This window comes from Silurus meridionalis, chromosome 6 (assembly GCF_014805685.1).
Source record: "Silurus meridionalis isolate SWU-2019-XX chromosome 6, ASM1480568v1, whole genome shotgun sequence".
Taxonomy (NCBI): Eukaryota; Metazoa; Chordata; class Actinopteri; order Siluriformes; family Siluridae; genus Silurus; species Silurus meridionalis.
The window spans coordinates 2213498-2237569 of NC_060889.1; the positions used below are offsets into that span (position 1 = coordinate 2213498).

Consider the following 24072-nt stretch of genomic DNA (forward strand, 5'->3'; position numbering starts at 1 on the left):
AATCAAGAACTATTTCTTGTCACTGGGCAGATGATTAATGCTCCAAGTTACTTTTATTTAAGAGAACTAGCACAATAAGGAAAAAACTGCTGACTTTCAGCGGATTATCCGTCTCTTTATTACTCTGTCATCCACCTCTTTCAAACCAACCACCTGCATGTCTTCCCTCACCACATCAATGAACCTCCTCCTTGGCCTTCCTCTTTTCCTCCTGCCCCCTACCGATATATCCCATGTTAGCCTTTATAGACCTCTGAACCCTATTGAAAACCTTTTTAGAGTTTGAATGTTTGGGGCTATCCTTGATGAATCTAGAGCTCCTTGTGATTCCATCAGAAATTACTACAGTACAGGTTTTTTTTTTTTTCTTCAATACAATCAAAGATTCTCATCAACATTTGCAGTTTGGATGACATGGAAGAAAGTGGAAGATCTTGAGAATCCTGCAACAGAGTACTGATTTTAACTCTACTGAACACCCTTGGTATAATTTGGAACTTGACTGCACCCCAGGACTCCTCAACTCACCTACATCCAAACCTGGCTTTTACCAAAACCCTTATGGCTGAATGAGCACAAATCTCTACAAGCACACTACATATATAGACAACATTTCCAGAAGAGTTATTATGACAGCAAATGGGGACTAAATGTGGACCGGGTTGTCCAAAAAACACACCAATATTCTCATTAGTTTTCCACAAACTTTTGTCCACATAGTGTATCTTTTGTTTATAAGAGATAACAATTGCCACTGAACGATATTTACTTTCAGATTGACTTCAGATTTAATACTTTCTTTTTATTGCATTCCCTTCATGTTTGCAATCCAATGCAGTCTATGTTCCAAAAACTTACGAAAGAATGCTAATCAGTTCTATGTAAAAATCTGTTCCTGTTCGGTTACATAACAATTCATACGAAAATAAAAGCTTAACCCTAGATATAAAGAGCTATGCAAAGTTAGAAAAACGAAAGAGAGCTGCAGGTTGTTCCAGGAAGGGTTTTTTACTACAGGTACGTTTGAATCCTTATCAAATGCTTGTTCCTCTCTCTCTCTCTCTCTCTCTCTCTCTCTCTCTCTCTCTCTCTCTCTCTCACTTTCATTATTTTTAGCTACAATTCTGTTGAGATAAAATATACTGCCCAAACATAGTAGAGTCCAATTAATGGAAAAATATTAAATCTATAGATTGCAGGCGAAAAATGTGCTACCATGGAGGCATATGTACTTCTATTTGTAACCTACAAATGAATGTCACACTTGTCTTTTTAGTTCTAAACATCCTAGAATTTACATACAACACATATTTTCAGATACACTGTATATATGGACAAAAGCTTGTGGACAACCTGACTATAATATATGTATCAAATTCAAACCTCTGGAAAGATGTTGCACCAGATTTTAGTGTCTTGGTGAAGATTTGTGGGGTGTCACTGGTGTAGCTGAGTTAAGGTGAGGTGAGGTGAGGTGAGGAGGCCTAGGGTGCAGTCAGAGTTAACATTCATCTAAAAGTGTTTTTATAGGCTTGAGGTCAGTGCTCTAGGGCAGGTCTGGGTCTCCCAGTTTAAGTGAATTGGAAAATGTAATAAAACTGCATCCAGAATAATCCTGTACAAATGTGTGTGGAAGAACCACAGGTCTGGAAAAGTCAGGTAACCTAATGTGTTTGGCCATATACCGTATTTTTCGGACTATAAGCCGCTACTTTTTTCTCACGTTTTGAACCCCGCAGCTTAAACAACGAAGCGGCTTATTTATTAATTTTTCCTGGGTTTTTCCCGGTTTCACAAACTTCAAGCCAAAAAAACTGTGCCCCATAACATTAGACCAATGAAATTTCCGATTGGAAACGAAAAAACGCACCTCACCTGTGTACTGAGCTGCATGGCATCAGGAGAAAAAAAGTTTTTTTTAAACGCACGACGATGCCAAAAGACAAACTCCCGAGCTAAATTGTTGTAAAAGGAAGGAGGAAGACACTGAACAATGACTTTCTTGGTAGGCTACTGTTTAGATACAAGCCGTTGTAGCGCGTTGAGTCTGAGTTAAGGGAGAGCTCGTGTTGTAACTCCAGTTGCAGTCCAAAACTCGTGCTTTTTTATTTTTCTTAGCAACAGCGTTATGGGTTAGTTAAAGAAGCTTAGAAATGAGCATCAGAAAATAATAAGGACATAATCCTCGTCTTGAACACACGCAGTAATACCAGGAAAAATGCTGTGCCCGTCTTTTCCCAAAATACCGCTATGCTCCTAAAGGAACCGCAACATATTTCACCCGTTACACCGTGTGTAACGTGTCTTTTGTTAAAGCCTGTGTAAAGTACATTAGTCTAGACTGCGGCTTATAGACAGGTGCAGCTTATTTATGTTAAAAATAAAAATATTGGTAAAATTCAGTGGGTGCGGCTTATATAAGGGTGCACTTTATAGTCCGGAAATTACGGTAGTGTATTCTCCATTGCATAATTGCACATTTGATTTAAATAATTCGTTTTAATGAAATGAAATGACTGTTCTTTTGACCATTTTGAAATAAACACGTATTTGATTTTATAGATTCAAATCAGGAACGTGGCCGAAGTACTGAAAACTCATTAAATGATGGAGGATGAGCTGGATAATGACTTCCCTCTTGACTATTCTGGGTGTGTATGTGTTTAGTGTGTGATTACTGTAAATTCTGTGAGCTAAATGAAAAGATTTGTTTGCGCTTTTATGTAGTCCTTGTTTGTTATTTTTTATAACTTACTCTCTTCTGGGAACATGTTCCGAAAGATTTTGGAGAATGCATGTGGAGATTTGTGCTCATTTATCCACAAGGGCATTAGTAAAGTTTTATCCTGAAGAAGTTCATTTGGGTGGAGGTCAAAGCTTTATAGCTCACATTTTGTTAACAGTTTGGGGAAGAGTTAAATATGTCTGGAAAAGTCAGATGGTCTCCATGTTGCTGATGAACATGTCTTTTCCTATATCCTAAAAACAATTATATTTTTTATATTGGGCTTAAATTGCATTCTTTTAGCTTAATAAATCTTGCTTTTTTTGCTAACAGTGGCCTAGAAGAATATCATAATGAGACGGATGATGAAATTGTAGGAGTAGAGGTGTCCACTGACTGCCATCTCCAAGGTCAACGCTATCCCGGACACAGGTTCTTTGTTATGTATCATGGCACTACATGGGAAAATGCTTCAAAGATCCAACGCGGAGGCTTTGTCCCTTCTTTAGATGGCATGCTGGGCCGTGGGGTGTATTTAAGCCGTGATTTTAACAAAGCTGCTAAATATCCATTTCATAACCGAAACCAGGCTCTGGCAGTCATCCAGGTGAATGTGCGAGTGGGTAAAGTGAAGATGATCGATTATCAAGGCCATCCCCTGCAGAAGACGTGGCATCAGCATGGCTATGACACAGCCTGGGTGCCGCCAAACTGCGGAATGGTGGCTTCCGGGTTAGAGGAGGACTGCGTTTACGATCCGTCGCGAATCCAAGTCTTGCAGATCCTTCCAAATTAGAGGCATTGATTTTGCTAATGTATTATCTTTAAGTGTATGGATAAATTTCGTAAAATCATATAGCACCAAATAAATAAACATGACTATACTTTTGTGTTGTATCTTCTCTTGACTCACAATTTGACCTCAAAGGGCCCTTTCCGTTTCCTGAGAAGTTAGAGCTCAATGTAGGTAATAAATGTGAATTCCAAAAGACGAGTACTTCTGTTGTACCTTCCTGATTGCAATCAAGAACTATTTTTGTCAGTGGGTAGAGGATCATTGCTCCAAGTTACCTTTATTAAAGAGAACTAGCACAGTGAGGAAAAAACTGCTGACTTTCAGCGGATTATCCGTCTCTTTATCACTCTGTCATCTACATTCACCTCTTTCAAACCAACCACCTGCATGTCTTCCCTCACCACATCCATAAACCTCCTCCCTACCCCATGTTCCTCCTCTGCACATGACCAAACCCTCTCAATTGCGCTTCTCTGACCTTGTCAAAGGAAAAACATTTGACCATCAGGCAATATGTCATTCCTTCATAATTCACTGAAGATCTACAGTATGGTCAAAATTTTATGGTCACCTGAGTATAAAGGCTCATTGTGTTTCTATCAAAAAAGTACTTGGTGTGAATCGAGGTTGAATATTTAAAAAAATTGGTATGTATTTTTGAGCATCCTATTCTTTATTTAGTCCCTATTCACTCATAATCTTCACTCTTCTGGGAAGATGTTCCACTTGATTTTGGAATGTCCAGTTTATCTAAAAGGTTTTCAGTAAGGTTAAGGTCTGAGCTCTATAGAAGGCCACTCAAGATGGCAGAAACTATTGTTTTCCATATAATATAGATCACTTAATAATAGTGAGAAATTGGTGGGATACTCAATATCTGTAGTCAAGATGACATTGATTGGACTGTAAGATCTAGAGTAGCCTTTATAGACCTCTGAACCCTATTGAAAATTATACTTCAGTGCTCATGTTAGTTCTCACTCTCCAGTGTTCTGTATTGTTTAAAGATGTATTATCACACACTCAATGTCACCCAAATGAGGATGGGTTCCCCTTTTGAGTCTGGTTCCTCTCAGGGTTTCTTACTCATAACATGAGGGAGTTTTTCTCGCCACAGTTGCCATGGCTGATCATCAGGGATAAATACACATTGTCCACGCTAACTGTTAAATTCTGTAAAGCTGCTTTGAGACAATGTCTGTTGTGAAAAGCGCTATAGAAATAAACTTGACTTGACTTGATAAACTGGAATACTGACTGCACCCCAGGTTTCCTCACATCACCTACAAAAGTACCTCACCCTTCTGGCTGAATGAGCACAAAACTTGCTAAGTATTCTCCAAAATCTAGTTAAACATCTTCCCATAAGAGTGGAGGTTATTATAAGAGCAAACAGGGACTAAATGTGAATAAAAAATCACATCCAAATCTTTTCAGGTTTCCACAAAACATTGTCTTTATAGAGTATCTGTTGTATAAAATAGATGATAATAACTGCTGAATAATATCTGATCGGATTTACCTCAGATTTAATCATCTTGATTAGCCACATTCCGTTAATGTTGAAAAACTCAATCTTTCTTTGTTCCACAAGCTGCCACGTGTTTATATAAAAATTACGAAACAATGCTTATCACGTCTTATCGTGCAGAGTCAGGAAAACGAAAGTAGACAGCTATAGATTGTTCCAGGAAAGATTTTACCTGTGGTAAAGGTAAAAAGTTTGGTAAGGTAAGTTTGGATTCTTGTTATACTGTATGTTTGTCATTAATCTTTCTCTCAGTATTTGTAGCTACAATTCTTTTTGGTTAAAGTGTATCGTCTCAAATACAGTTGAGTCACTGAGAGAAATGAAATCTATACAAACAAAAATTTTACATAATTTCATAATATAAATGTGCTATCATAGAAGCACATGCACTTCGCCTTAGTACTAAAACCATGTGAGTTGAGATATTTGATGCTATACAGAGTTTCCCAATCATTTCTGAATTGTATTATACAAATCCCATTGTAACATAAAATCTGTATTTGTAACCTTCAAAATGACTGTCACGGTTCTATTCTATTCATCCTATCCTATACAGATGGCAGTGGTAGACCTTTTGGGCCAGCAAGGCTTCCTCTGCTGGTTTAAACTCTGTCAGAACCAGTGACCTACGTTTTAATATATTTTTGTCCATGAATATGTATTACATTAATCTCAGTAGTCTATTCTCTTCATTTTAAAGTTTTTCTTTCTGAGCGTCCGTACATGTTGGAGTTTCTATCTGATCAGATTTCAGCCATCACATTACATATTGTTGTTCAATATCATTTCAAAAGCCCAGGAAAACCCTAGTGCACAGAAAGAATGCACAGAAACCATTTTTACGAGGTAAATATCGATGATTCTGCTTGCTAGAGATGGCGTATGCGAGTGGTGCAGCTGTGGCTACAGTGAAAGGAGACTTGTTATATTGTGTTCATTGGGTTTCTTGCTTTTCATTCGTTCTTGCTGCATTTCTGTCGGTGATGCAGCGCTTTGTTATACTGCGTTTCTCTATAATCATGCTGGAACAGGTCTCCTAGTGAAAGGAGAACTTAGTGGTACAGCATTCAAGACATCCTGTACAGATGTGTAGGGAAGAACCATATATGGCAGATCTCCAAGTACTTTACTCAATATAATGTATTCTATATTGCATAATTGCACATTTAAATAATTAATTTTTAATGGAACTTGATAACTGTTCTCTTGACCATTGTGAAATAAACATGTATTCGATCTCCTAGATTTTATTAGGAACATGGCTGAAAGCTCGAAAACTCATGAGAAGACAGAGGATGAACTGGATGATGACTTCCAGCTTGGCTATTCGGGGTGTGTATGTGTTTTGTGTGTGGTTACATTTTTAATTAAATATAAAGGTCTTATGTCCTTCAAAGTCAGATGCTCTGGAAAGAAAAATTATATACTGTATATATGTATATATACTGGGGTCCCCTGGTGGTCTAGTGGTTAAGACGCAGCGCTCCCACCGCTGCGACCCGGGTTCGATTCCCGGTCAGGGAACCATCCCCAGCCACTCTCAGTGCCGGTCCCAAGCCCGGATAAATTGGGGAGGGTTGCGTTAGGAAGGGCATCCAGCGTAAAACATGTGCCAAATCAAACATGCGGAGGATCCGCTGTGGCGACCCCTAACGGGAGAAGCCGAAAGAAAGTTATATATGTATATATACTGGTAAATTTCCATGTATGCCATTAGTTTTTACAGCCAACACACTGCATTTCTGCACAAGCGCTTGCCTTTAATCCTGAAAAACAAATCAGGAAAAAAAAAATTCAGATTACAGAAGAAAATGTTGCTGTTTTATTTTATTTTATTTTTTATTTTTTGGTGTGTTTATTTTCTTGACTGTCAAATGCAACACCATAAAACATGACAGCAATCTAAAAAAGAACCAAAAAAGGCTGATTGACGATAAACAAATAACAAGAATTTGAATCAATATATAATGTTACTCTGGTATTCTGCTAATATGATTGCATAATACACTAATGCTACCAAATACTAATCTTAAGTCATAAAGGCATTAGAGTGTATAAAAAAAAAACGATTTCATAATTGGAACTTGACAATGAATTCATTTGATGTTTTTGTACATTTAATGTGCCCCTTCGATTCAAAGAATAGAAATTCGAAGAGTAAACAGTCAGCCTTCCATTTGATCCCATAGGGGTTCAATTGGGTTGAGGTCACAGCTCTATACAGTAGCAGGCAGCTCAAAATCTTCCACTGAATCCATCCCATTAAAAGCATTAAACTCACTGGTTTCCTGCTGGAAGAAAGATGGACAGGCAATAGTTTACCAAGCAGAGCTTTGAACCTTCTGCATCCGTGTGTCTATCTCTCCCTTCGAGGCTATGGTCTTTCTCCTTTTTATTGGCGTCGTCGGACTAAAACACAGCGCATTGATTACTCTCATGTGCTACAGGTGAAGTCTTACCACAGCCACATATAGGTTTTGTTTTGAAAGAGGCAGATCTAGAGTACAGAGTAGTATGGAGACGGAGGATCCGCTTTGGCGACCCCTAATGGCAGCAGCCGGAAGAAGAATATTTATAAAATTTGCTTCTTAAGACGGTTGCCATGTTGCTGATTAACATATCTACTCCTATTTTTTATAATAAATAATAATGCTATTTTAAGAGTGGGCTTAAATGGCATTCTATTGCTTTAATAAATCTGCATTTTTTTTGCTTACAGTGGCCTAGAAGAATGTCCTAACGAGGATGATGACGACGATCTTATAAGCGAAGGAGCAGAGGTGTCCGCTGACTGCCATGGTCACCGTCAACACCGGTCACACCATCACAAACACAGGTCCTATGTTATGTATCATGGCACTACATGGGAAAATGCTGTAAAGATCCAACGCGGAGGCTTCATCCCTTCTTTAAGTGGCATGCTGGGCCGTGGGGTGTATTTGAGCCGTGATTTTAACAAAGCGGCTAAATATCCGTTGAAACAACGAAACCAGGCTCTGGCGGTCATCCAGGTGAAAGTGCGAGTTGGTAAAGTGAAAAGGATCGATTATCGAGGCCATCCCTTGCAGAAGACGTGGCATCAGCATGGTTATAACACAGCCTGGGTACCGCCGAACTGCGGAATGGTGGCTTCCGGGTTAGAGGAGGACTGCGTGTACAATCCGTCACGAATCAAAGTCCTGCAGATCCTTCCAAATTAGCGACAATGATCCCCCTGATGTATTATCTTTGAGTGCATAGATGTAGCTTGTACGAGACGTTGTTGTACGGATATGTTCTTGTACCATGAGATGTATCAGTAAATGTTAAATATAGCATTTGGTTGTTTATTGTCATTTTATTAAGATTGGAAGCTACTGTGCAAAACTGACTGTTCTTGACTTCCCATGTGACCTCAAAGGGCCCTTTTCACTTTCTGAGAGATATACAGTATAATGTAGGTCAGGGTTGGGCAGCTGGTGGCCATGAACATGTCAGTCTGATCACTGAAAAATAAAAAAAAGTCTGCTTTTACATTAGTTTGTTTATTCTCCAACCAGCAGAGGGTGCAAGTATATGTCAATCACCATAGTAATTAAAACATTGTAGAATATCGCACTATGGAGAACGTTCACCAAGATGAGTAAATAGAAAAGAGAAATTGACAGAGAAAAACATGTTTTTCAGGCAATAACAATTGTGCATTAGCAGAAGAAGCCACAGGTTTTTCAAATTGAGGCTTTCCAGTTTCTTTCAAAAAGAAGGTTTGCATGAAATTATGTAAAATATTCTAGTCTGGATTAATAACCTGCCCCTCTGGTATAAAGGAGAAAAAAATCTGGCCCCTTATCACTATAAAAGTTGCCCCTCCCTGATGTAGGTAATGAAATCATTTTCTCATAATTTCTCCTAATGGGACTTCCCAAAGCCAATTCCCCCTTCTGTACAATCATGAGTGCAATCAAGAGCTATTTCTTGTCACTGGGTAGAGAATCATTGGCCCAAGTGCTATTAAAATGTTATTATATTGTACTGTTCCTGGAAGAACAAAGCTCCCCATTTTACTGTTATAGTAAACTCCACACTTCTGGGAAGATGTTTCACAAGATTTTAGTGCGTATTTATGAAGATTAGCGCTCATTTAGCCACATGGGGGTTAGTAAAGTCAGGCAGTGAAGCTGGGTAACGAGAAAGGGGCTTTACAAAAACAAGAAAAAAGAAGGAAATCTGGTAGATTGTAAAGAAATCTTTATCTGACTGGGGTGCCCTCTAGTGGTACATGAGGGACGTGTCTTTGATGATCAGATCTTTTTACTTTTCAAGTTTGATAGGACTGCTTTATTGTTTTGTTTTTTGGCAAGAATGACTGGAATTCAATTCAAATGCAATTATATTTAAATAATGCAATAAAATAACAACCTTTGGGAGCTGAGAGTTCATGTTCATGAGAACATGAATTTTGGCTTTTGAAAGTACAATGTTTGTTAACACACACACTATATGGAAGAAGGTTTGAATATTCGATTTCACATTTAGTCCCCATTCCTCGTTATAATAACCTCCACTCTTCTGGGATGATGTCTCACAAGATTTTGGAGTGTGCTTATGGAGATTTGTTCCTGTTGCACCACAAGGGTGTTAGTAAAATCAGGTACTGATGTAAGGTGAGGAGGCCTAGGATGCAGCCAGTTGGGTGTTCAGTTGGGTTTATATCTCTATAGCAGGCCATTTAAGATCTTCCACTCCAAACCTTCATGGAGTTGACTTACAGACTTGACTTACAGAGTTGACTTGACTTGCTTTTGATTAGCAAATAAGATTAAAATCAAAGTAGTCATCAAAATAAAGGAAGAGTGGCACCACTACTTGTGTGGCAAACATATCACGTTGCTGCACAGTAAGACACGTGGCATGAGTCAGACAGATGCCTCAGTGCATGTGTTCCTCTTCACAAATAAGTCACACTTACACAGTCTGGTCCATGCCAACAGGATATTCATTGGGCATGAAGACGAGTGTCACACAATACCACACCTCGTTAGAGGAGAAATAATGTAGTGCGTTGAGGTTGGCATTTACAAAATGGACTTGATCTAGTTCCACAATAATGAAAAACAGAAACAAACAAGACCCCAAACTAACAATATTGCATTGTAAGGAATGCTGGCTTGCGATTGGTCTTTTTCTGCCAAAATCAAAAGTGTTGTGAGGCCCTGGAGCACAACATCGGGAGACGATGTGATTAAAACAATCATACAATTATGGGTGGCCACTATTTATTTCATTTATGGATGCTTGGATAGAAAATGTGGTTTATTCCATGGATGATTGGCTGTTTAATCTATGAATGGATGGATAGACGGTAGATGGATTGTTATATATCATTTTTACTGCTGGATATATAAATGGGTGATACTGTTGTCAATACTTAGAGAGATCGATACTTGTTTTTCCAATGGATGAATGGATGGATGGATGGACAGATGGATGAATTGATGGATTGATGAAAGGAAGGATAGGTCGATACTATTTATTTGATGGATGAATGTACACAATTTCCTTGATGGATGGACAGAGTAAATAGAAGTATGGATACTGTTTTTTTTCCAATGAATGGATGCATGGATTGATGGATGGATGAATATGGTAAATATACTTGATGGATGAATAAATGGCTGGATTTTGTTGCTATCTATTAAGATGGATACTGTTTTTTCAATGGATGGATGGATGAATGGATGTATATCGTTAATTTCCTCGAAGGATGGATACATGTATGTATTATTGTTGCTATTCATTAGCTAGAGAGATTGATAATGTTTTTCCATTGCATGGATAAATGGATGGATTGACAGATAGATGGAGGAGTAATAGGTGGATAGTGTTTATTCCATAGAAGAATAGATGCATAGATGGATGGATGGATGGATGGATGGATGGATGGATGGATGGATGAATGGATGATTGGATGATTGGGTTTTATACCACGGATGGATGAATGAATGTCATTTGTTTTATGGATGGATGGATGGATAGATGGATGGCTGGATTGGTAAATTGATAGATGGATAAATGTATGGATGGATGGATGGATGGATGGATGGATGGATATTGTTAATTTCCATGATGGATGAATAATTGGCTGTTTTGTTTTGTTTTTCTATCCAATAGCTAGAGAGATGGATACTGTTTTTTCGATGAATAGGTGGATGATGGATGGATAAATAGGTGGATTTTGTTGCGCTTCTCGATAGCTAGTGAGTATAGATGGATGAATATAGATAATTTACTTGATGGATGGATAAAGGGGTGTTGTTATTTAATAGCTAGAAAAATGGATAGAGTTTTTCTGATGGATGGATGGATAAAAAGATGGATGGATTTATCAGTGGATGAATATGGGTAATTTCCTTGATGGACAAATGGATGGATACTGTTGCTATTCAATAACTTGAGAGATTTTTTTTTTCAGTGAATGTATGGATGGATGGATAAATGATTATACAGTAGGTAAACAATTCAGCTATCGGATTTTACTTTGGAAACCGAAATTGAGGCGCCTGGAGCTGTGAGTCAGAATTGTACTCTAATTGTACATAGTTGGAAAGATTTTTTTTGGAACAATTGGTCATAGGGTATACATAGAGCAAAACAAAATACCAGAACTGGCTGTAATTGTGGTTAAGTAAATAGCACTCCTCTGAGTCAGAGCGTAACATCTACGATCCAAATCCACACCCACACCAGACCCTTTTGCATTCTGGCACCACCTTTGTTTGCGCTTCGAAACGAACCAAGCTGCCACACAATGTTTTTCTAACATCATGGATGAAAACACAGCCAAACCTGTGGATCTGAGCTCTGCTGCAGACTTAGATGTTTGCACCGAAAGGAAGCGTAAAGCGACATCGTTTTGTGAAGACCATAAAGACCAGCATGGCGTTCTGGAGAAAAGACAAAAGATGATGACAGCTACGAAAAGCCTCAAAAGGAGCCTTTGCCCCCGGCATGGCAAACTCATGGAGCTTTTCTGCCGCAAAGACCAGCAGTGCATATGCAACCTGTGTCTTACCTATAAACACAACAATCACGATGTCGTCTTGATTAAGGATGAGGTGCCTGAGAAGAAGGTTTGTTTTTTTCTACTAAATATCTGATATATGAAATGAAATGGTTATGGTTATGGCATTCATTTCTTGCTTTTCAGATCAAGCTGGAGAAAATGCAAATGCAGACAACCAAGTTGATTCAGACCCGTGAGAAACAGGAGCAAGCTTTAAAACGAGCTATTCATTCGTTCGAGGTGTATTTATTTATACATGTGAAGTAGCTATTCAATTTTGTTATGAAGCATTTGGCCTTTTTGTGCATGTAAAGTCTTTTTTTTTTATGTAAGACATCAGCAGTGCGAGCGGTGAAAGAGAACGACAAGAGCTTTACCGAACTGATTCGCTCCATTGATAAGAAGCAGCGTGCAGTAAAGGAGCTGATCACGGCTCAGGAGGAGGCTGTCTTGAAGCAAGTCAATGCACTTTCTGAGAGAATGGAGCGGGAGATCAGTGATCTGAAGAGCATCGATGCTAAACTACAGCTCCGGCTCTCTCAAGCAGACAATGACATTGGTTTTCTGCAAGTGAGTACAGGCGCAAAAGCACATATTCTTGAAAAGGTAGAATGTCGAGCAGGTGGAGGAATGCATCGATACATTTAGGATTATTAGGGCAGTTACAACGCTTGTGGAAAATGTTAAGTGACTCATTATTGAGTGAATAGTTGGATGAATATATGAATTGATAAAACAATGAGTGGATGGATGGCTGGATGGAGGGGTGGATGGGCATTGTTGCATAGTTCGACAGATGGATAATAGGTGGACACTGTTAATCCCATTGATGAACATACGATGTGGTATCAATTGGTTTCAAAACTGTTTCAGTACTGCGCTCCCTGCGTACCTGCCACTTCTGGAATGTGTCCTGGAAGTCTTCTTTTTAAAGCATCTCAAGCGTCTTCTGCGATTCGGATCTCCACAACGGTGTCAAAACGACTGACATTAGAGCTGGATCTTCATCTTCAGAAAAAGGGCAAAGTCAACAGGAGCCAAATATGGATGGATGGATGGATGGATGGATGGATGGATGGATGGATGGATGGATGTTCATTCAGTGGATAGATGGATGCTGTTATTCCACAAATAGATGATGAATCAGTAAATGGATGTGTACTATTTTACTGCATCAATGAATGAATGGATGGATGGATGGATGGATTGATGGATGGATGGATGGATGGATGGATGGATGGATGGATGGATGGATGGATGGTTACTGTTTATTTTCATTAATATGCAAAATGATAGATGGAATGGACCATTACTCCACAAATGGATGGATAAATGTTGTTTGTTCCATGAATGGATGGATAGATAAGTAGGTGGATGTTAATTCAATGAATAGATGGATACTCTCATTCCAAAAATAGATGACTGAAGGGTTGTTGTTCCTTCCATGGATAAGTGGATGGACTGATTGTTATTCCACAAATGGATGGATGTTGTTTATTTTATGAACGTGTATATGGAAGGACATTGATAGAATTGAAAAATTGATGGACGAACGGATGTTGTTCATTTCAATTGATGGATGGAAGGACCGTGAATAAATTGATGGTCTTGAGCTCTCTTGCTTTCTAGAGATGTAAAGTTTTAATGAGGCAGAAGTTAAAGCAAGGTAGGGAATCATCTAAAAATCTTTTTTTTTTTTTTTCCCAGACTGCTTCTATTCCCCACCTTCCAAAGTCCATCCAGATCCCAGCTCTAGTGGTCCATCCATCCGGTCCATTTCAGCTTATAACTAATGATGCCTCAAATTTAATCAAACAACTACGCTTACTCTGCCAGTGGCGATTTATGACTATCTCTGAAAGAGGTATTGTTTATTCTTTTTTTTTTTGAGAATTTCATGTTTAAATGCGTATTTTGTTGCATGACATTCCTTTATTTCTTACACAGTAAAAAACACTGGTATCATATCCACACCTCTACCACAGACATACCAGGAGCTCTTAAAATGTGAGTAGCTAATCGTTTTTCTTTTTCATCAGTAATAGGAAAAAAACTATTTTTAAGCTATTGTCAAAATAAAACATATACATAATGGAACAGGAGCATATAGATATTTAAAAGAACTTGTCAGATATGTGAGGCTTCCACTTCCTATAGTCACACAGACTACTGTTTTCTTAAGCACAGCAATAATAAACCTCAAAAAAGACATTCTGTGTAGATCATGTGAAAGGTAAAGTTTATCGATAATAGTGATAGTTAAGATGTTGAACTTCTCATCAGGCTGCCATGCTTAAATGCTCAGTCACTCAATTAAGTCACTCTGGAAAGGGGGGCTCCTAAATGCTATAAATGTAAGGGGTTACACCATTGTTCTTGAAAACACCACTGAAGCTTAGTATGCCAAATTAGTTAGATCAATATCTAGAATATGACTATGGCTTCTGAAATCGATCCTAATCAAACTTGATATTAAGTCAAATCAATTATATGTAGAAATGTTAGCAAAAAAAAATCTAGTCAAACTTCAAACCTCAAAGCTATCTGCTTCTTCAAATTATATGCAGTTCATGCATTCTAATAGTGTACAATTGGGAAGGTGGTAATTTAGTGGTTTTGGTGTTTTTGATCTGAAGCTGGAACTCATGGGCCCTCAAGGCCCTTAACCCCATAGCTGTTCAGTTGTATGAATAAGTAACTTTGGATAAGGGTGTCTGCCAAATGCCATAAATGTCAATGAAATGGAGTTACTCCAAACCGATTCCTTGACTCTACTGAACTCAAATACAGAAGAGAAATGATTTTGCACTGGTGTCAACAAGGGTTCCATTTGACGTCTGGTTCCTTATAAGGTTTCTTCCTCATGAGGTCTCAGGGAGTTTTTTCTTGCCACCATGTAGCACTGTATAAATAAAACTGAATTGATTTACGCCAATATGTCTTACATTCGCCACTTTACCAGCTACTGACTTTGTTTCAAACTCTTCCACGACAGATGCCTTCAAACTTACTCTGGATACAAATACGGTACATGACCTCCTCAAACTGAGTAACTTAAACAAGGAACTTACTGCTGTCGAAAAGCCGGAGTGCCGTCCCTCCCACCGGGACAGATTCGAAAGGCGGCTGCAGGTCTTATGCCGAGAAGGTCTGCGCGGTGCACCGCATTACTGGGAGGTCGAGTGCGGTATGAAAGGGTCATGGGTTATTATCGCAGTCTCGTACAAAGGGATAACAAGGAAAGGAAAAAAGGCACCTTTGTTTGGCAGGTGCAAAAATTCGTGGGCCTTGCGCAACTACGGGGGTATATACGAATTCTGGCACGACGATAAGTGCCTGAAAACCCACAAGGACAGCTCTTTGGATTGTTCTAAAATAGGGATTTTTCTGGATCATGGAGCAGGGGTTTTGGCCTTTTATAATGTCTCGGGGAACGTCTTCAGCAGGATCTTCAAGGTCCAGACACATTTTGAAGAGCCTGTATATGCTGGTTTCGGGCTGGTAGGGATAGGATCTCGAATTCAACTCTGTGATTTATAAGAAAGAAAATGCCCTTGCACCTGAAGTAGTTTTTGGCAAAACAACATGGCACACTAAACCATCACAGTTTTTTTTTGCATCATTCAATTTTGCCATATTGTTTTGCACTGAACATCTGGAATACAAAGTTTTTAAGCCTTTCCATGCCTCCTGAGTATGGCTTTTGAACAGTGATTGCATTTCAGCTACAACGCACTAATGACTTCCTTGCATGTCTGACAGAAATTCAGTGTATAATCTTTTCCTTTTTTAAATAAAGACACCTAGCATAAAAACAAAATTGTCTTTATCTTTGTCTAACACTCTGGTAACGAATATTTTAAAGTGAGTTGAGAATGTTCTATATGCTAATCATTGTATAGGTTATTTAGAAGTGCAAATATGAGAAATTTATGCTTTACAATCTATTTCATTGTATGTTGTTTTCACTGATTTTTAAGAATGAAGCTGTTATGTTGGTAATTCATCAATGCAGTAAAAGCCATTTGTTATTGTAATAAACTAATAAAGTCAATGTAATAAAGAATATATATTTTTTTCTTTGGTCCATGTTTAGATGTACTTCAGGACACCAAAACTCCTTCAAAAGAACTCTTCTAGTTTGTGAAACCATGGCGTGTAATAATCATAGCAGAGAACTAATGACAAAATAATTCAGGCCAAAGCATAATCTTGGCCCAAAAGAATGAAAAAGATATGAAACTATCTTTTCTCCATACAAACTATATGGACAAACGTTTGCAATTCGATTCGTATACGCTTTTGAATATCCCATTGCACATTAATCTCCATTTGCTGTTGTAATAACCTCCACTCTTCTAGGAAGATGCTCTAGATTATGGAGTGTGCTTTTGAAGATTTGTATAAAATTCATTCAGCCACAAGGGTGTGAGTAAAGGTACTGATGAAGGTGAGGTGAGGAGCCCAGGAGTGCAGTCACATTCGTCCAAAAGATGTGTAATCGGTTTGTGGTCCGAGCTTTATAGCAGGCCACTCAACATCTTCCACTTTAATCCATGCAAACCATATCTTTTAAAACTGGTTTGGGTCTCCTAGTTCAAGTGAAGGGAAAATTGTATGCTAGACAGAATATACAAAAGAATCATTCTATTTTTTCAGCAGTGGAACATATCACATCGCATGCTTATTCAACCACATATTTCCAATCTATCACCTTCTAAGCTACAAGAAAGCAGTGGAATACTGATCAAGTTGTGGCTTGTGGATAAGTTGAAGAGGTTGAATGTCCCTCAGACGTCAACCTGCCAGAACTGAGGTCTTGAGATGACAAGAGAATGAACAAGCACCCAAGTGACCAGTCACATGAGTCACACTAACTTTTGAATGTGATTTTTTGGTCCCCCCCTTATGATTCATTTTTACACAGGGTTCATATGACTCAAAAGCCTTTCTTAGACAAATTGTCCATTATTTATAGACTCCTTCAAGCTTTATAGACTCCTTCAAACTACATGTGCCAGACTTTTCCAAATAATGTGTGTGTGTGTGTGTGTGTGTGTGTGTGTGTATATATATATATATATATATATATATATATATATATATATATATATATATATATATATATATATTATACACTAGTGTGGAGAATGTAGCTTACTTTATAATATTCATCATCTAATTATTATATATATATATATATATATATATATATATATATATATATATATATATATATATATATATTCTCCACCCCAGCACAGTCCTTCAGGCTGTTCAGACTGGTCGTAATGTATAATCTGACTTCTAAACTTCTCATCATGGAAGATCACATTTCCAGAAAGTCCATACACTTACAGTAAGGGAATTTTAAAGCCTGGTGTGGAATTTTTTTAATGTACATTCCCATTTATGCCATTTTGCAGACACCCTTATCCAGAGCGACCTACAACCCAGCAGTTAAGGGTTAAGAGCCTTACTCAAGGGTCCACCAATGGCAGATTGGGAACAATCCAGAGTAACAATGCCTTGGCCTCTGAGTCACTACCCCCCTTCAAGTGCTGATTTCTTTTCTCCATGGAACAGATACAGAATAAAAAACATGGCCTGTTGTGTTAATATTGTGGTTAAGTGAATAACAGTCCTCTGAGTCAGAGGCTTAAACTCTCCAAATCCACACCCTCCATTAAACTCAATATTTGGATTTCCCCTCCTGGCAGTGCCACACTCATACTTTAGAAGAAACGAAAGTAACCACTACCAGACTGCTTTTGTTGCTACCAATCTCTTTTTTTTTCTTTTTTCAACTATTCCACTATGGATGAAGAAATAGACACATCGCCAGATGTTGCGTGTTATGCATGCACAGGAAGGAAGCGTAAAGCAGAGCAGTCGTGTTTGCAGTCTCTGGCTTCGTACTGCGTGGACCATTTGGATATGCACAATGTTTTGCACCTGAACGCCAAGAGACACAAGCTGGTGGGGGCTACAGGAAGATTCGAAGAGCGTCTGTGTCCCGAGCACGACAAGCTAATGGAGGTGTTTTGAATTAATTAAAAAAAAAAGATATAAATTATTATTTATTATAATTTACATATATAACATTGTATGCCATAATTTATAATGAATAAGTATATTTATTCTAGGGCCGTCAATCGGTTCAACTATTTATCGCAACATAATAGCAAATTTTTATCCGCACAAAATGTACCATAAATAAATACTTTTCAAGATTTCATACTCTAATAAACATGCGTATAAACATATATGGAGGCTTTATGCAAAGGTATGTTTATTATTTGTGAAACCATCCTCAACATAAAGCATGACAAAATACCGTTGTAAATGTTTTAAAGTAATTATAGTGTTTTAAATGATGGAAATCTTCAGGACACCAAATTGAACTTTTGTTATGTTTCCACACGGACGGTTTTAATTGTCGGATGTGTGCATCATGGCGGATTTCTGTACTTGATTTGAGACTTGGCTATTGATACATTTTGAGGGCTCAAATTTACACATATTTCTAAATTAATTATTTAACGAAAATTATTTTACTTCAGTGAAAGTAACTTTTTAAAAATGTTTTGGACAAAAGTATTGGGACACTTCTATATCTGCTTCTTCCTCAAAGGGACACAATTTTATAGGGTGTCTTTGGATGTGGTGGCATGAAATTTTTCCTTTAGTTGAACTAGGAGAGCCAAACCTGTTTCAGCATGACTGTCCCTGTGGACAAAGCCAGCTGCATGATGATATGCTTTACATGGGTTGGAGTGAAAGATCTTGTGGAAGATCTTCTGCTATAGACCTCTGACATCAACCCTATTGAACATAAGGAATTGGAATGCTGACTGCATCATTAACTTACTTGACTAACACTCTTGTGGCTGGACGTTGTGAAACAGGACGTTTAAAAAGCCCATGCAAATTGTTATTGCTGGGTGTCCACAAACTTTTTTCCATACAGTATATATTAATCTTTTGTTTGTCTGTTTTTCAGTTGGAGCTCGGGAGCATAAAGAAAGACATTAACGACAGGATTAAAACCCGACAGCGTGAAACAAAAGAATTAAAACAAGCGACTGAGGCGTTCCAGGTTTTTTTCCCATTTTTTTGCGCTTTCGTTCGTTCAATTATTCGTTCGATCGAATCATGTTTTGCTTCTTTATTTCTTTTTACAAAAGACCTCAGCCAGGCAGGCTGTCGAAGACAATGAGAACAGCTTTACAGAGCTGATCCACTCCATTGAGACTAGACAGCGTGAGGTGAAGGAGTTGATCCTGGCTAGAGAAAAAGCTGCCGTGGAGAAGGCTAAGGAATTTTTGGAGAGGCTGCCATCAGAGATCTGCGATCTGAAGAGGGGGATTGTAAACTCCAGCAGCTTGAAAGGCTCTTTCAGGCAGACAACGGCGTCCATTTTTTACAAGTAAGCTCCAGATTTTGTCCAAAATATTAAACAATTATTTATCGAAAAAAGTTTTTATACAAAGGGTTGCGAATTGATGTTCAATTAATTGTTAATACTTGTCATGTGAACTACACTATATGGACAAAAGTATTGCGATACCTGTGTTTTCCAACCAAATTTGAAGACACACAATTGTATAGGATGTCTTTGGACATGGTAGCATTAATTTTCCCATCAGTTGGCCTGCTATAGAGCTCTGACCTCAACCCTATTGAATTGGAATGCTGACTGTCGCCCAGGGCTCTTCACCTTAAATTAGCACCTGGCTCTACTAAAGTTCTTGTTGCTGAATGAGCACAAATCTCCACAAAATCTTGTTAAACCACTTCCCAAAAGAGTGGAGGCAATTGGAATGTAAATGTGGAACGAGATGCTAAAAAATGGCGCATACCAATCATATACCCAGGTGCCCACAAACACCACATTGATATTTTTTGATCTTGTCCCCAGCGCATTCTGTCCACTCCAGCACTTACTTCATCCCTGCCCTCCCCTGTTCTCTTCGTCCGTCCATACTCTTCGTTTGATCTCGCCTCTGAAGCCGTCTTGGACCTCGTAAACCGCTTGAGACATGTTTGCAATTTGCACTTCACAGCCATCTCTAAACACGGTTAGTCAAAAATGACCTCAAACAAAAATAAAACACAGCACGAGTACTCCATTGTTACGTCACCGTTGTCACTCTTTCTTTTGAGCAGTGAAGGCTGCGAAAATCCTGACATCGCCCCCCGTTTTCACGAAGCGGGACGATTTCATGCAGAGTAAGTTTGCTCTGCTCCAACACTACAATACAGTTGTTCAGTTATCCTACATCCAAACGTCCTAATGACCCCAATGTTTGCCATAAATCTAGGTGCCTCCAAGCTCACGATGAACCTCGACACAGCTCACGTGTCCCTCCACTTGTCCCAAAATAACACCCAGGTGACGGCCGTGCATCCTTCGCAGCACTACCCCGAGCACCAGGACAGATTCGACTGCAGAGCGCAAATCCTGTGCAAGGAAAGCCTTCGAGGTGCCCCGCACTACTGGGAGGTCGAGTACGGAGGCAGCAACTGGGTGTGCATCGCCGTGTCCTATAAAGGAATCAGCAGGAAAGGAAAACGGGCTCGTCTCTTCGGAAGGAACCAGTGTTCCTGGGGCTTGCGCTGTTATTCCACTACTTACCAATTCTGGCATGCTAACAAATACGTACCTGTTACACATAGCAAGCATTGCTCTAGGATTGGAGTGTATTTGCATCAGGGGGTTGGAGTTCTAGAGTTTTACAATGTTTTAGATGATATGAGTCTCATCTATAAAGCACAGATCGGGTTTACCGAACCGGTATATGCCGGGTTCGGGTTGGGAGGGAAAAACACTCACATCAGGCTCTGCAATTTAGAGAGATGAGGCCCTGAGTGGAAAATAAATGTTAGCTAACATGGATCAGAGATTTTTACAAGGAAAACTAAATCTTGTCACAATTTATATCTTTAAGCATTCTATTTTTAATTGTCTTACCACAATAAAATATTGATGACTCCTTGAATCGAATTGGTCAAAAGGCTTGGGGGGTAGCTCATTGGTAAGATTTTGGTCTTCTGTTTGGAAGGTCATAAGGTCAAATCCTAGAACGCCAAGCTGCTAAGGAAGTAGTACCTCAGTGGTTAAGATGTTGGGCTTCTGTTGGGAAGGTCATGAGTTCAAATCCCAGAGAAACAGCCGGCAGAGTAATGGTATCAAAAGAAAGAAGGGAGTGGTAGCTCATTGATAAAAGGTTGGGCTTCTGTTGGGTAAGTCATGAGGTCAAATCCTAGAACACCAAGCTGCTTGGGAAGTAGTACCTCAGTGGTTAAGATGTTGGGCTTCTGTTGGAAAGGTCATGAGGTAAAATCAAATAAAACAGCTGGCGGGGAAAGGGTTTAGAAAGGAAAAGGGAAGTGGTAGCTCGTTGATAAAATGTTGGGCTTATGTTGGGAAGGTCACGAGGTCAAATCCTTGAACATTAAGCAGCCACGGAAGTAGTACCTCAGTGGTTAAAATGTTGAGCCTTTGTTTTGAAGGCTATGAGTTCAAATCCCAGAAAACCAAGCTGCCAGGCAAGTGGTATCAGAAGGAAGAGGGAAGTGGTAGCTCATTAGTAGGATGTTGGGAAGATCATGTGGAAGATCAAATTCAAGGACATCAAGATGCCATTAACCCCCACTTAACTGCTCAGTTGTATGAATTAAATCATCATAAGCATAAAAGTGTCTACCAAAATGCCATTAATGTAAAATAAACGTCAACAGAGTATATCTTGGATGGTGTAACGTCAACCAGAGAAATGCTGCAAAATAAAAACACGTTTAACACATTCTTTTCGTGCTTTCAAGAATCTTTTATTTTGTCCTCGTCAAGTGGTAGATGCCAGTCAGCCGGTGGTTTTTGCCTCATCTCCCAAAATGTAGTCAAGTTCTTCTGTTCAGACACTCGATTCCTTTCGCTCATCTGAAGACTCTCCTGAAAAAAAAAGTAGCAAAAACAGTGAAAGTCACGCGTAAAAAACGCTGCGGTGAAAAGGGGGCGGCTTTATAATAGACGCTGACCTTGGCGTGTGGACTGCGGTTCCTCTCCCACTCTCTGCAAGCTTCGTAGTCGTTTTTCCACTGCAGGCAGACGGGCGACGTGCCGTATGTGTAGTAGTGATGGAAACGGTGGTGTAAACTTTTGCAGTGCCCGAATTCGGCCCAGTAAACATCACAAGAGCGTGGCGGCTGAAATGGAAAAATGTGATCAGTCGTGATATTAGAATCGGTTGCTGTTAGTGTTAAGATGGACCTCACACTGGTTCTCTAAACACGTTCCTATGTTGTCTGTTCAGTGTCAATAGGATGTTTATAATGAGTATGTAGGGTATACAGTGTCTTTTTCTGGGCTCACACATCTCTAGTTACTATGTCTTCTAACCCAATCAGGTTTTTTTTTCCAGTGTGATATATATACTTGTCTGTTATCTGCAATAAACTGAAAAACATTTACGCCATTCCGTGTGCTGTGATTCTTCCCTGATCAGAAAAGACAACACGGGCGTCGTAGATCGCATGGGAAACCTCCCCAAGAATGAAGTTTTGTTTGATTAAAAACTAACAGTTGCTACTGGTGTTGATAAAGTAGAAGGTTTGATATTCCAGAGCTCCAAAAGCAGCTAAAATGTCCAACTTCCATTCAGACTCCAAGAAAATTGAGCACATCAGATGGTACTTTATGACGTCACAACCTAGTTCATACTGTTTACCGTCAGCGTGTTTTTAATCAACAACCGTTGTACACACCCTACGGCAACACCCAAGCAAAACATCTGGCTGACTAACCTAGAACTGAACGATCACAGCAACAATCATCTATATTACAACTGTATATAATAAGTTCATTCAAACCCTAATCGTGCGCGCATGCGTGATCGACAGCCCTAAAACAGATGAGTCATCCGAATCCGGCAACGTAAACAGAAAAAAAAAATTATATAACAGAAATGAATAACATCATAAAAATCAGGAAGACCTACTCGCCAAGGTAACGGCGTCTCTCCCATTTCTGCAGCTGTCCCTCTTCTTCTTGGGTTTGAATTCTGCTTTTGTGATTCTCTGCTGCCACCTAGTGTTGACTTCCGCAATCACAGACAGACAGACAGACAGACAGACAGACAGACAGACAGACAGACAGACAGACAGATAGATAGATAGATAGATCACAGACAGGAATCTCACAGAAAGAATGACCAGCATTACCGAAGCAAGAAACCCAATGAACACATAAATGAGCAGAATTATCTATAATAAGCTCATAAAAACCTCATAACATTCCAGGGGATTTGAAATGACGTGAATTGTGTTTTTTTGCAAATTCTATGCGAAAAAAAAAATGTTTATTTTCTACAGTGCCGTTCACAATGGACATTGTCCCAAAGCAGCTTGACAGAACTTAAGAATTAAAGCGAATGAGGTGTATTTATCCCTGAGGATGAAGCCTGGGGCGAGGACAAACTCCTTTAGATGTTATGAGGAAGAAACCTTGGAAGGAACCCGACTCAAAAGAGGAACATGTCCTCATTTGGTTGATATCAATAGTGTGATTATAAATCTTAAAACAATTTAAGAAAAGTGTAAATGGTTTATGAAGAAGCTTAACAACTGTTTTGAACCGTTTCCTCACGATGTCCAGTTTTTCTTGAAAAGTCCATCTTGTTAAAGTCTTTGTAAAAATATCTGTCACCAAATCAGTTTCTTCTTCTCTGTCAGTCATCATGGAATGAAAAAGCAGCTATTAAATCTACATGAATATATTTGAGTTTCTGCAGTTTGCTACAGATTTGCTCCGACTAGCGCCCTCTCTGGCCACGCAACAAATGCCCATGTAATTGGACGCCTGCTAGATGGCCTCGAAATCAGAAACTCACAATCTGATTGGTTAAACCAACAGCTTAAAATATGATCTACAGGAGATGTGTGTAAGTGTGTAAGGCACAGTATACGTAAATAAAAAG

The 24072-nt window shown here is 39.0% G+C and overlaps 4 protein-coding genes and 1 non-coding gene across 5 annotated transcripts; 4 read left to right on the forward strand and 1 right to left on the reverse strand.

The window, feature by feature from the left end:
- Positions 1–928: 928 nt before the first annotated feature.
- On the forward strand, positions 929–8760 carry LOC124387002. The gene is made up of 6 exons (XM_046851087.1): positions 929–1017; positions 2563–2651; positions 3059–3518; positions 5193–5247; positions 6297–6384; positions 7772–8760. Exons 2-6 carry the CDS (start codon positions 2605–2607, stop codon positions 8250–8252), a joined length of 1131 nt encoding a protein of 376 aa, XP_046707043.1. The 5' UTR covers positions 929–1017; positions 2563–2604; the 3' UTR covers positions 8253–8760.
- On the forward strand, positions 6504–6576 carry trnag-ccc. The gene has a single exon. It is a non-coding gene; the product is annotated as a tRNA-Gly (tRNA).
- A 2437-nt stretch (positions 8761–11197) lies between the features above and the next one.
- LOC124387503 (tripartite motif-containing protein 16) lies at positions 11198–16137 on the forward strand. Its single transcript, XM_046851908.1, has 6 exons — positions 11198–12161; positions 12239–12334; positions 12428–12664; positions 13802–13958; positions 14042–14101; positions 15090–16137. Exons 1-6 carry the CDS (start codon positions 11856–11858, stop codon positions 15632–15634), a joined length of 1401 nt encoding a protein of 466 aa, XP_046707864.1. The 5' UTR covers positions 11198–11855; the 3' UTR covers positions 15635–16137.
- A 1713-nt stretch (positions 16138–17850) lies between these two features.
- LOC124387487 (E3 ubiquitin-protein ligase TRIM47-like) lies at positions 17851–21116 on the forward strand. The gene is made up of 6 exons (XM_046851887.1): positions 17851–18133; positions 19098–19193; positions 19282–19523; positions 20016–20175; positions 20264–20326; positions 20419–21116. Exons 1-4 carry the CDS (start codon positions 17912–17914, stop codon positions 20122–20124), a joined length of 669 nt encoding a protein of 222 aa, XP_046707843.1. The 5' UTR covers positions 17851–17911; the 3' UTR covers positions 20125–20175; positions 20264–20326; positions 20419–21116.
- A 790-nt stretch (positions 21117–21906) lies between these two features.
- On the reverse strand, positions 21907–23186 carry c6h22orf39 (chromosome 6 C22orf39 homolog). The gene is made up of 3 exons (XM_046851888.1): positions 23095–23186; positions 22136–22303; positions 21907–22049 (listed from the first exon to the last, which is right to left on the reverse strand). Exons 1-3 carry the CDS (start codon positions 23119–23121, stop codon positions 21918–21920), a joined length of 327 nt encoding a protein of 108 aa, XP_046707844.1. The 5' UTR covers positions 23122–23186; the 3' UTR covers positions 21907–21917.
- Positions 23187–24072: the final 886 nt, after the last annotated feature.

Coding starts and splice junctions, on each gene's coding strand:
- LOC124387487 (XM_046851887.1), top strand. CDS start 17,912: ATGGATGAAGAAATAGACACATCGCCAGATGTTGCGTGTTATGCATGC. Junction 18,134..19,097: donor AGCACGACAAGCTAATGGAG/GTGTTTTGAATT, acceptor TCTGTTTTTCAG/TTGGAGCTCGGGAGCATAAA. Junction 19,194..19,281: donor AAGCGACTGAGGCGTTCCAG/GTTTTTTTCCCA, acceptor TTTTTACAAAAG/ACCTCAGCCAGGCAGGCTGT.
- LOC124387002 (XM_046851087.1), top strand. CDS start 2,605: ATGATGGAGGATGAGCTGGATAATGACTTCCCTCTTGACTATTCTGG. Junction 3,519..5,192: donor TCTTGCAGATCCTTCCAAAT/TAGAGGCATTGA, acceptor AAACGAAAGTAG/ACAGCTATAGATTGTTCCAG. Junction 5,248..6,296: donor TGGTAAAGGTAAAAAGTTTG/GTAAGGTAAGTT, acceptor TCGATCTCCTAG/ATTTTATTAGGAACATGGCT.
- c6h22orf39 (XM_046851888.1), bottom strand. CDS start 23,121: ATGGGAGAGACGCCGTTACCTTGGCGA. Junction 22,304..23,094: donor AGACGCCGTTACCTTGGCGA/GTAGGTCTTCCT, acceptor TTTCCATTTCAG/CCGCCACGCTCTTGTGATGT. Junction 22,050..22,135: donor ACCGCAGTCCACACGCCAAG/GTCAGCGTCTAT, acceptor TTTTTTTTTCAG/GAGAGTCTTCAGATGAGCGA.
- LOC124387503 (XM_046851908.1), top strand. CDS start 11,856: ATGGATGAAAACACAGCCAAACCTGTGGATCTGAGCTCTGCTGCAGAC. Junction 12,162..12,238: donor ATGAGGTGCCTGAGAAGAAG/GTTTGTTTTTTT, acceptor CTTGCTTTTCAG/ATCAAGCTGGAGAAAATGCA. Junction 13,959..14,041: donor TATGACTATCTCTGAAAGAG/GTATTGTTTATT, acceptor TTTCTTACACAG/TAAAAAACACTGGTATCATA.